Here is a 13,247-nt window from a genome sequence, read left to right as displayed (position 1 = left end):
GGTCTTTGTGAAACAGATGAACTCCACATGACTGCAGCGAAGGGTTAAACAAATACATTAAATAACAACATGCAGCCCTTAAGAGATCAACATATGGAAAGACACCAGGAGTTTACCTTGAGAAAATTCGATGGAAAAGCTTCTGAAAAACAACTCTGGAAATCTCCAGCAGGACTCAGAATTCCCTGGGAACTTATAAATGCAATACAGTCTACAGCCAGGGATAGCACTGAAAATTTTAGGACTTTTAACATTTTTTCACTCAGTTCATTCTTTTACTCCAAAGAAAGAAATCCAGCATAGGCTGCTACTCACAGACAAACAGGCCTATACTTATCTCACTGTAAATAAAAGTTTAAATATTTTTATAACGGAAGATAAGCTACTTACCCTACTATTACTATTACAAAATCCAATAAATTCCATCCATTTCTAACATATGCATTGGGGTGTAATAATAATCCATATGCTATAATCTTCAAAAATGTTTCAACTGTAAAAATTATCAGGAAGGCATATTCTACTTTTTCCTGTGGAAGACAAAAAGAAAGTACAATGAAAGACAATGAATGTAACAGCTCTTTTTACTATTGACAATTTGCAACAAGTGGGTACTGATCAGGACTAAGGAAATACCTTAATGGCAGTTTATTTTACAGGTTTTAATTGCATAACACTTAATTATAACTATACTGACAAGGTTATAATTATATAATTGCACAAGGTTTTCTTGTTTTCACATTCTGTGAGAGGAAAAAAAGCTGTTTCTGCAAACATTTAAGCATACAGTACCTTTGCTTAAGCAAAGAGTCCCATCCAGGTCAATAGGATTCTCTGCATTCATTATAACCAGAAAATGCTGTAGAACAGAGCCTCAGAAATATCCTTGAAAGGTAAGCAGTGGTATATTTCCTTTCACTATTAAAAAATTTTAATTGTTTAATATTGAATTTTACACTGTCTTGCAACATTTTCATCTTGCTGTGGAAGCTTGCATTCACTTCTTCGCCCTTCCACATTACCAGAATTTCTTTAAATTACCCTATGATGTTTGAAGAAATTTTAAGGTACTGTACCACCACCATATCATTGAAGCTCCAACATCAGATTTAATGGTTTATTTAAATGCTATTAGTTTCTGCATTTTACCAAAATTTTTATTTCAGAGCTATATACTGAATATCTTTTCTTAGCTAACTAGATACTCTAGAAAGAAGAAACCCCCAAAAATATTATTAGCATGTTTGACTTGGTAAATTGAAGAAGTCACCAGTATCAAAACAAAGCAGTTAACACCTGTTCTTTTTACCTTCAGACATGATCATTTCATTATTTTCTATAACATTTGTTTAGTTATCTGTTGCTACTCAAATATTACAGCCAAGAATAAAATGCACAAAGAGTATGATTCATTTTTTAAACTTGTTCAGGAACACATGATGTTGCTCATTTATCACATACAAGGTTCATTACATGACTGTAATTGCTCAGGCAGGATTACCATCTTCATTACTCAAACAGAGCATCAACATTACATACAAAAATACATTATCCTTATTTGTTACACAAAAAAAACCCCACATTCCTTGTTTGTCACACAGGTTGGCACTCTCATACACAACCAAAGGAAAAACCAAACCTTAATCATTTGCAACTTAAATAAAGACCTTGATATTCTTATGTGCAAATCTTTAATTTGGGCAGTCAGATTTCTTTTGCTGCCAAAGAGGCCATTTAGGATGGTTATGTATAGGATGTGGTATTTCCATTTATAAATCTGGCACTGGTGATTTAATGGAGGCACAGGCTTGTCAATAAACTCCTCTCCAGGCCTTTACCTGCAGCAAGCAGCACCCTGGGGTCACTGGGCAGGTCAGGCACCCTCATTGCAAAGCAAGGATTCCTGGATCTCACCTTCTGCTCAGCTCAGTCCTGCACCCCTGCCTTTTCCCCCTCTTTAGAGTACACTTCATGAACACTGTGGAGCTTCATCCAAGGCTCCTCAGCTACTTTCCATTTTGGGTGAGATCTTCCAGCTCAGTGAAACCAATGGAACCTCCAGTGAAACCTCCTTCTCCTAAAACCTCCTAATACTTCTTTCAAAATTGTCCCTCCCACTTACCCATCAATTTATCACCAATCAGCCAGGACAGTTGCCAGATAACAAGAGTGAAGTGGCCTCATACAAGAAATGTGAATGTCTTGTGCACCAAAATCCATCAGATCCCTGTGGCTAGAGAGCACCACTGAGATTACAATAATATGAATTATCAGCATTCCTGAGAAACACACTCAGACATGCTTAAATACAACAAATCCTACCACATAGACATTCCACAATAACAGCTATTTCTGTCTCCCTGCATGCAACTAAATTTGCAGCATAGTTACAGGAAGATAAATAATGAAGGAAAACATAAGGAAGACAAAAATATTACAGTTGTCATTTGCCATGGGCAAAATATATATCAAAATCATAGTAGTAAAAGAAAAAGTGAGACAAAATATGTATGTTTCATATATGCCAAATTTCAATAGCTTATTTTCTTAAAAGGAACACTGGATCGGATCTTCTGAGCCAAAATAACCTCATGGGTCCCTCAGTCCAGAGTTTTATAGGCAACCATGTAATTTAACTCCATCCATTAAAGTACCAGTTCCATCCTAAAAACCATCTTTGCTCTTTACTGCTCCCCTTCAAAAATATTCCAATGCTCTTCTGCTCTCTGGGCTAAACACCAGCTCCAGTGCTAAAGTTACACAACTTTGTTAATGTCACACAGCCCTGCAGCTTATTTTAATGGGACAGTTCAAATCTGAACAACTCTGCCCTATCATTTCCCATCCATCCTTGAAAAATAGTATTGGTGTCCATCCTGTTTATCTCATCTCTTTTATGGAAGCAGGAGTTTTTATTATTTCCTAAACAGTATTGCAAACATTCCATTAGAGCCATATGGAATGTAGGACATCTCATTTTTAAACCCACCAATGGGCTCAAGGTCAGTGTGTGTCACTTCACAGATAGACCTTGAGAGCTGCACCAACAGAAGCCACATGAAATCTCAGCAAGGAAAAATGGGAAGTGCTGCACCTTGGCTTAAATAATCCCACACCAATATGGGCTGAGAAAGGACCTGGCAGTCACACATCAATTTAAATTTGTGCTCATTTAAATCAGACAAATTCCATAACTCACTGTTTTATTTTCCCTCCCTTCCTGCTTTCCTCACTTTCATGCTCTCACACACTCTATTTATTTATTTCTTTTTAAAGCACAACCTGTGTTTTCCACGGAGGCCAGATGAATGACTTGGCCCCATAGTTAGTACACAAAGTACAGGCTGTGCTTTCTTCACAGAATGTTTGGCTCTTGAATAAGTAGGCACCCAACAGATGTTCTCACACAAACTGCAGAGCTGACAACCTGCTCACCCTCAGGAAGGTTCTGGTGGTCTCTTCTCACACTTGGATAATTTCTTGCTGGTCCCTATGGACATCAATTTTTGCCTCTGCAACCCTGATACATCTGTAGGCCACACATCACCTTGTACATCCAGAGCTTAAGCAGCCACTACTCAAGAATAAATAACATTCAATTTTCAGTATCCATGAAAGAGTTGCAGTGGCAGGATTGGTTTGGGAAAATAAAACTGAAAAAGTAAGAGATAAATTCAAAATACAGACTCAAGACTGCAATTTTAGCAGGATATGATGCACACATTTATCTAGTCTCTTTCCTCCAGCGGTGAAATCATATTTTGTTCAAATTAGTTGATATCTTGAAATGAACACTTCATTCAAAATGGCAGTAGGTACACTAAAAAAGTAGACAGCTAAACAAAATAATAAGGAAATACCTAAGAGTATGTATTGAGTGCTTGCAAAAGAAAATCTATTAAGGGAAACCAGGAAGGCAGTTTTGGTTCTAAGAAACTGCAGAGATTATTGCAGAATTTGCACACAATTTCTAATATCTATTATTGCATTTAGTTCTACACTTCATCATAAAATTAGCAGAAAAAAGTGACAGCTGTAAAGCTAAAGAAGATATGAAGCCCAACAATATGTCTGCGTTCTGAAGGATCTAATCCTGAGGCTGTATAGATTAATAGTGGTTTGCTCACTGATTTGATAAAGCTAGGTCATCTCTCCTCACAGGCAGCTGATTCCAGCAAGGCTGTCTGACACTTTGGTTAATGCTGCTCAAAATCTTCAAGTCTCAGCAATCTTTTTCTGAATATATGATGCAACAGGACTGATAAGATAAACTGCCTTTCTCATGGAATCCATGCAGTTTGCCTTTGGTATTGATCATGAAGCACAAAACAAAGGCCACTCTTATGCTATGAGTTTAGGTGCCATCATAAGATCCTCATTTTCTCAAAAAAAAAAAAAAGAAAGAAAGAAAAAGGAAAAAAAAAAAAAAGCAAGCATTTGCTTTCTTATTTTAAGTAAATCAGCTTAGCAGAAACCCTGTTGCTCAGGAAATCTTTTTTCCTCCACCCTAGCCAGATGGTGTACATTAGTCACCATTTATTATCTTCATATTTTCAAAATCTCAGAAAGAAATATGCAAAGCTACTGTTACATGTCAGAAGGTGACACACCAAAATTCTGCATTTACGTTAAGATGTTTCACAAGATAACTGCTCCATGATAGAAAGTCATTCATTTGCAAAACCTTAATCTATTATGCTAGGTAATTAAGTCTTACTATATTAAAATTTCTATTCCCTTAGCATCAGAGATGGTAATTATTTCTTAACTGAAGAAATACATTTTTGCATCCAGACTAACAAATATGCATCGGAGTAAAAACTGCCTAGCAGATAAAGTGACTCAATTTAAGCAAATTAAGCAGACTGATCAACTTTCTGAAGCTTAGACACAACACAAGATACTTTGACATTATTGATTTAGGGATCAAAAAGAACAAAAAGAAATCAGGTGCTGTTTAATAAGTTGTGTGACTGATGTTTGGACAACACATATAAAGCCATTTATCTTTTTGACAATCAGCCATTTTTTCAAGTTCTGGCACTGGAAAAACACTCAAGTTACTTTTCTGTCTTGTAGATAGAGTTTTGAATTTTAAAATATAATTATTTAATTTTTCACTTTGTATAGCTGTATTCCTCTGAAAATCCTCTCTGACGTGCAGCACAGTAACAATGGGAAAGTAAACCTATTTATTCCCACATGTGAAAAAATGTTATAGCAGTTTCCCAATACAAAAAAATGAAACACAAATGGAATCCATACACCAGGCAGAAAGAAATCTATATACTTGCCTTTATTTCATCAACTTTAAAAGTAACGTACTACCAAGATTAGACATGGAAATTGCTCTCTATTCATTAGAAGAATGGGAATTATTTATCTCTCAACAATTTGGATAACTATTGGATTAACTGTGCCTTTAGATACATAACAACAAACAAGGAGGGCGAGTTTAAAAAACATGTTTTAAGGATTCTTGTCCTGATCAATCCAAATAAACCATGTTTCACCATCCTCATCAGTCCTGACCCGCTGGAGGGAATACAACCACTGCTCTCTACTTTGTCAGATGGCTGCATTACTGTCCTTGTAAATGCAGCTTTGCTCTGCAGCAACTTTAGAAAATATCATTATGTTCACAAAATTACTCTTTAATATAGGCCTGGGCAACAAACCTTGTTTCCATCCTTCAAGAGCACATTTCACGTACATGAGACGTTTTATGTTTGGATACATTGAATACATGTAAAATCCAGGGCAAGACTGGGCAGGAATCTGGCATCAGGCCCAGAAACATCTCCAGTCCTTTGAGGGGCTTTACAGGACAACATCACATTACTGCAGGTCCAGATGCTCTGGCATTTCAGGCTGGTGCATCTCATGGCAAGGCTGACACTTGCAAGTCAACACCAAGTACAAACTCCATACTTAGGAGTAGAAATAAGCAGGTGTTACACAGCAAGAACATTCTTACACCAGTTCAATATTAAATGAACAGGATTTCACATTCCTAGTACCACTGCCAAGCAACAAATCTCACTCAACATTTTTACTGTTTTCAAAGAGAACACAGAATCCTTTCATCTTTTTTGAACTGAGGATTCACAATCCCATGGTCTGGTCACAATTAACAACAGTTGCACCCTCCAGATCTCAAGCAGGCATTTGTGTTTGCAGGAACAGAGAATAAGAACATCTCAGACATTGAGCACAGCAAAGGAACAAAATGGATGTGTAAGCTATACACTGAGGGGCAATTAAAATTAACTGCAATTAAGTTTCTTTAAGTCCCTTCTTATCAGGTAGTCTGAAGGAGCATTTGAATAACTTACATCACTGAAATAGTACCTCAAGCTTCAAAGACAGTTTTAGTTTTACTTTCATCTGACAGGTTCTGGCAGCCAGAGGTAGAGGAATAAGCAGAGCATATTTAGCAGTGATTACTTTTTTCATTATTTCCTGCAATCAGTTCCTCTAAATGCACTGTAGACCTGCATTTGATCTTTGAGTGTAATTGCTTCTTACATGTATTTTGCACTTTATGTTGTAACACAATAATGGAGATGTAAACACCTCTGTTCTGTAAATAACCATTTGTACGGAGAGAAAAATGTTGCATCCAAATTAGAATTTTTCATATGGATTACAGGCTTCTGTGTGGAGCCACATTGGTTTTATTCATATAATAGTTCAACTTAGTACATGTTAAGTATTTTCTGTCCATAAATAGAAAAAAATCCAACCTCTATGTCTGTTTTTTCCTCCTTTATATTTAGGCAGAGCTCTGCTCTGGGACAGGTAATGCAGAGCTTTGCTGAGCAACAGCTGGGGAAAACAACAGACATCCACTCTGTGTGTACATAATTATTAAATCCACTATTAGCACTGCCTTGCACACCCTCACAGAAGCACAGACAACCCTTCTGCTTCTACTGCTGTGAAGAGATGAGACAAATGGTGTGGTTTTGAAAATTGGATCATAAATAACCAAAAGCAAAACAGAACTCCTGCAAATTGACCATCTACTAAAAAATTATCAAGAAAAGGCCCACAAACATATCAATCACTTGGCAATGACTGCATTCCTGCAAGGTATGAAAGGCAGGTTGTAGAAATGCCAGCAGGCAGAAACATGTGAGCTTCAGTCCTAAAACCACTTGAAGATTGAGCACAGTATTCCAAAGAATTGCACACATGAAAGCTAGTCAGCTAAGCAACAAAGAATATACCTGGAATAAAATTCAATTTACTTGGTTGCCTTTCTGCCCCCATCTAACTGATGATATTCAGGAAAACAAGGCCAGCACAATTAGTAGAAGAGAATATTTGTGTATACTGGCACATGGTTTCATAATTTTCCTTACATAGTTGAACAGAATCAGTGTCAAGTGGTGAATTAAACCTACATCTAGTCATAAAACAGCACTAATGTTAAATATATATTGATACCGACTATCAACTTTATTTATTTATAAGACACCAGGTTTTGGCCAGAAACCAGGGTATGAGAATATTAGTCTCAGGTCTCAGATACCTTAGTGAACATATTAAAATTCTGAACATTTAGAAATCAAGAGAATTTTTTAATCCTTATAAATTCATTCTGACCATGCAGAAATCTATGAGTAGAAAGCAGGCAGGAGCACTGACAGCATAAAATCCTCTATTGAATTTTAGTGCAAGGTAGGTTTAAAAAAAAACAACTCCAAAAGCTACCAAAAAAATTATTTTTTCATTAAAAGAGAAAACCTACAGACCAAAATCTCACCAATCACATCAAACTGTAATTATTTTGGCATTTCACTATGAAACAGATGAAAAAAAAATCTGCTTTAAAAATACTCCTGTGTGAAGTCTTCCTGTATGTTTTTGCTAACCATACTTCAAAAGCACATATTGATAACCACTTATGTGTTTCTTAAAATGCTGCCATAAAAACTTTCTGCTGTCACAAAAATTTAATTACTCCGGCAATGCTGCAATAGCCTGAATTTAAACCTACCTACAAACAATGTCCATTTTTCCAACCCATCTAATTCCTTCTTTGACCAACACAATCCTGAAATGCACAGGAGTGCTCTCACACCAGTCCTGGTCACTCTGCACTCAGCTTTTGTAGGCAACCTTGCCAAAGCAAGAGTCTGTCCCAACAGACAATTCCAAGCAGCTCTGAAGGAATATGGCATCCCAAATGGAAAGAAAGGGAAAGACCAAAAAGGTCAGGGTTTTTGTGTGTTACTTATTCATTCACAGCTCTATTAAAACACAGCACTGGATCATTATAATGTCAAGGACTTTCTGTAAAAAAAAAAAAAATCAAACATGAAAACAATATGGAGAACAGATTGGGTCTGTAGTTCTGTTCTGCACTGGCAGTGTCAGCCAAGAAACAGAACAATAACATTCCTTCAGTAGGTGTTTTTTCCCTTGATTTATTCATCTGACTGCAAATCTAATTTCCATTTTCATTACAAAAGAACTGGACAGAACTGATAGAATAATTTCATCACAATGCTTTACTCATTAATCTGCCAGATATATGACTCCATCAGCTCTTTGCTTTTGTCAGTTTAAGAACTACAGAATGATTTGTTAAGAACATACCCAATGAGACAGTTTGTTTTCCTAAACACCTTTAGTAGGGTAGAAACTTGCATTATGTAAAGCTTAATAATTTCATTTGGTGGGGTTTGGTTTGAGTTTGTTTCATTTGTTTGGTTTTGTGGGGTTTCTTTGTTGGTTGGTTTTTATTACAGTGGAAATGGTTTGACACCCACCAACAAGGTTTTCAAAAATTCAAACACACTATACTACCCCATGTCCTGGTCTGACCTTGAGGTGAATACAAAGGGAGGACATGGTTAGGCCTGGTATTCATTGGAATTTTTCTAATCATCCTTCTCAAGTTTGAAACAGAAGAGTCCCAGACCAGTGGTCAATCTGTGAGCTACATACTACACTTGTGGTCTACTATTGCCCCTGCAAACCAGCAGCATCAAGAATATTTTATTCAAACCTCTGCTTTTGGAGGGTGGTCAACTTCCATGACCAGGATTGGGTATCTGTATCAGGACTGGCTACAGAATTAAAATATTATTTTTAAAAATTTCAAGGGCTTTAAAAAGTACTAGAGAATGTGAATGCCTTATATTGGTATAACAGTGTTAAGAAATTTCTACAGAGAAATCTGTATTTTGTTCTTTCTTCTTAACACATCCTAACATCAGCTCAGCACTAGAATTTCATACAGAAGACACTGACTGCAATACACAACGTGGAAATGATGATTCCATTCTGAGAGGAAGGTATGATTGCTAAATAAGTTCCAGTGTGAAATATCTAATGCCTTTCTGAGAACTACATGCTGCTCACTCTATTACCCCTTCAAAATTATTTTCTTTTAGAAAGAATTTCTTAACTCCTTAGATAGACTTTGATTTACTCTATATATTTGTTAACAGGTAAAACAAAGTATTGCACTAAAAAGCACTCCAACAAATCTAGAAAGTTGCATTATTTATGAGCACACAACCTGCCAGAGCACTAGAAGCCATAAACTACAGAAATGTCAACAGCAATGTTGCTGATGAAATACATTTTCAACTAAAAGAGAAGACAGGATAGAATATTCTTGGTAGATGCTGCCCAGAACAACAATGTGGGGAACCAAAAAAAATGCATTTATCCAAACTGACAGGAGAATGGTCTGCAGTAGCCATGAAAATCTTAAAACACAACTTTATCCTTGAGTGTCTCAGTTGCTGAACAAATTGTCCTTTGCAGTTTTCTTCTCCTGTGGTAGCTTTTGAGCCACATGCTTGAGCTATCTCTTTAATAAGAATTTTATTTCAAAGTCAAAAATCAAATAGCACACTAATAAAAGACTTTGTTTTGAAAGAATATCTCATAGTAAATTCCAGATATGTGAAATATAATGTGGCTGTAGAAATTGGTATTTCCCTGGAGCAATAAAATGCAGGAAGATTCCCATTTTGTGTATCCACTAAGTATTTGGATAATTATGAAAGTCCTCTAAGTTCTTCCATCTTGAACACAAGGCTAAGTGAACATAGAAACATCATCATCTGAGGGTTAGATTGCTCTGTTCCATAACAACAAAGAAAATGAGGATCTGTAGAGAAAATACAAGGGAAATGTGCCATGACATTATTCAATGGAAGCCCTTTGCTCCACTGCAAACATAGAGCTCTTGGACAAGAAATATTAAAAGCTGGAATGGCTCTCTATCAATATGGAGGAGTTGCAAGAAAAATTCAAAAATAGCATAGCTAAACCAACAATTTTACATCCAGTCCACAAACAAGACCCATGATATACCAGCTTTAATTTCAGCAGTGCTCAGGTACAACACTGATCCAACTCTTATGAAAATTCATTAAAAATTCAAGCATTTAGCTGGTTTCTCTGCTAATAGCACCACCATGAAGCTTTCCTGTTTTCTTCATTCTAACCATGGTAGGAAAGCATTCAAAGTAACCCTAAATGTACCAATATTGAAATAAAGAAAGCCATGGAATACTACTGACATCCACTGCTAAGGTATCAGGAAAACTTGCCACAGTGGAAACAACTGAAATACCTGAATAAAATTGAAAACGTTTTTGTTCATTTCCTCTGATCTGCAGATCAAACATTAGTGATAAAAATCTTAAACTCCTGATAGAAAGTAAAATATGAGTCTGCCTGCCCTAAAGCCACATTTCTTGTTTCTTTATGGATGAATCAGTTTTACCTCTATCTTGTGGAATGTAGCCAACATAATTTAGGGTCCCTCCAGTGCCTGCTACAATTACAATTCCAGATTCTGCAAATGCTTCTAAGTGCATCTTTGTAATCTCTAAGTTACAATGCAAAATCATTTTCTTCCTTTCATTCCCATACCATTTGGCATCCCAGGAGATGTATTTAGGTTCTGAATGTCTTATTGCATTTTCCACTTCTCCACACAGAGCACTTGATCAAGAAGATTATTTTATTATTATTCCCATCTGAACTGCATCTAAGCCTGTTTTAATTTATTCCCCTATCTGGAATATCAGTTTTGATTTCCAGAGAACTCACTGTCCACAACAATATATTCCTAAGTGCTCTGTCACTGCTTCAAGTTCACTTCTGTTATGACTATAAGACAGTTTGAGTACACCAACACTTGCTTTTCTTCCACCTATAAAACTGCTTTCCAGCTGACATAGAATGCCATAGTCCCTGGGATTTTTCACCCATCTATTCACTGGAATAGCCCCTAAAGCACATGTACAAACATTGTTCTTCAAAGTAATTACATGAAACGAGAGCCATTACCTCCCTTTTGGAAAAATTAGGCTTTCTCTACTAAAGAACCAAAGTCTCTACTATCCTCAAATAGGCAAGAACAATAAAATATATTATTTTGGTCAGATAAAAATGCCAGAGACCAAGAGCCTAAAACGAAAATAATTTTTTGTTCTCTTTCAGTTATATGCACAGAATTCAAAAACCATGCATTTACTGAAGGTCACGGAATCATCAAGGTTGGAGGAGACCTTTAAGATCACCTGGTTCAAATATCAACCCACCACCACCACAATCACCCCTGGACCATATCCCCAAGTGCCCCTTCCAGATGTCTCTTGAACACTCCGAGAGGTGATGACTCCACCACCTCCCTGAGTAGCTTCTTCCAAAGCCTAACCACTCTTTCAGTGATTTTTTTTCCCCCTAATATTTCATGTGAACATTTCCTGACACAATTAAATGGCCATTTCATCTTGTCCTTTCTGCTGAGATTTGGTAGAGAACAACAATCTCTTCTAAGGGAGTTGTAGAGAGTGGTAAGGACCCCAACACTCCTTTTCTCCAGACTAAACAACCTCAGCTGCTCCTTGTAGGACGTTCTAGACCCTTCCCCAGCTTCACTGCCCTTCTCTGGACACACTCCAATGCCTCAATCTCCTTTTGAAATAAGGGGGCCAAAACTGGACACAGGATTCAAGGTAATTTGATTGCCTAAGTAAAGATATTTCACAGCCAGAAGAGCTGAACTGAAAATTCTATTAATCTCCCACTGTTTCAATGATTTGAAGACAGCTCTAAAAATTATTTGATTCTACTTCAGTGAGTGTAACTAAAATACAAATCTTTGTACCTTAATGGCCTGGGAGCTGATATGGGAGCCAGTTTACAGTGCATATGGGTTTTTAAAATGACCACTGAAACACCTACAAATATTTTCACAATCCACTACTGCATATTGAATGGCCAGTGAAAATATTGGAAAAATGAAGGTCTGAAAATTAGTCCTTAACATGGGAGGAAGACTAACAGGAATTTACACTCCACAGGCTTAATTTGGAATCACTTTGGAGTCAGCAACCACCATTTTTTTTCTTCTGTGACCTGACAATTTGACGTCACAAGTTTTCTATTCTGATTCCAACACCAGTACCTCAAATTTGAAAGAGGGTCTTCATCTCTGCACAAAAAATGCCCAATACTCTGCAAATAAAGTCCTCAAAGTGCAACAAAATGCTTTAATTAAGTATTTACTTTGCTTAGTGCTATTTCTAATTTATGATTTGCCAAAGGCACTGTTTTACTCATGTTAAGATGGAATACTTAGCACAGCGTGAAATAGATGGCATCTCCTCTGTAGCAAAAGTGAAAGGTTGACTTCTGCCCTGGGCATCTTTTATTTTTTGTAAAAGCTTAGAGGTAGAAACTGAAGCATGATAATTGAACCTTGAAGAAAAAAGTAGTGACATTATAAGAACTGCTTCTGTCAAGTGATAAATATCCTGTGATATGATATATTTAATTTGTACTAATAAATTCATAGTGTCAATAAAGATTAAAAGGTAGTTATGCCATACAAAATGGGAAAGGTTGGACATGCTGACAGATAGGGCCCACTTACCATTCCAAGTAATCATGCAGGTTACTATCAGATGAAAATCAAAAGGATAATTCACCTAATCTTGTTTAAAAAAATAATTCTGCATTTACATTTATTATACACGGCATATTTAAAAGGTGGTTTTCATATTCTGCAGCACCCAGGGCATAAACCTGAAAGTGCCAGTGGAAATAACAAATGATGTAATAGAAGTGTGTAAAACCTGAGGCAAGAATACGTCGCAGTCAGAACCCAATGGCTCTGCTCAAGTGACACACACATTTGCACTCAGAAGTTTTGCCTTTTTTTTCATTTTGGTTAAAGCTACCACAGCAACATTCTCCAAGTGAGG

At 36.6% G+C, this 13,247-nt stretch overlaps 1 protein-coding gene across 1 annotated transcript in view; it reads right to left on the bottom strand.

The window, feature by feature from the left end:
* The window catches only part of CACNA1D (calcium voltage-gated channel subunit alpha1 D), a 168,669-nt gene that overhangs the window by 106,804 nt on the left and 48,618 nt on the right, over nucleotides 1-13,247 (bottom strand). Inside the window, 1 exon segment of the mRNA XM_036391279.2 lies at nucleotides 391-530. Within this exon segment, the coding sequence (XP_036247172.1) occupies nucleotides 391-530 (140 nt within the window).

Source organism: Molothrus ater, chromosome 11 (assembly GCF_012460135.2).
Source record: "Molothrus ater isolate BHLD 08-10-18 breed brown headed cowbird chromosome 11, BPBGC_Mater_1.1, whole genome shotgun sequence".
Lineage (NCBI taxonomy): Eukaryota > Metazoa > Chordata > Aves > Passeriformes > Icteridae > Molothrus > Molothrus ater.
This window is presented reverse-complemented; position numbering and strand designations above follow the sequence as displayed.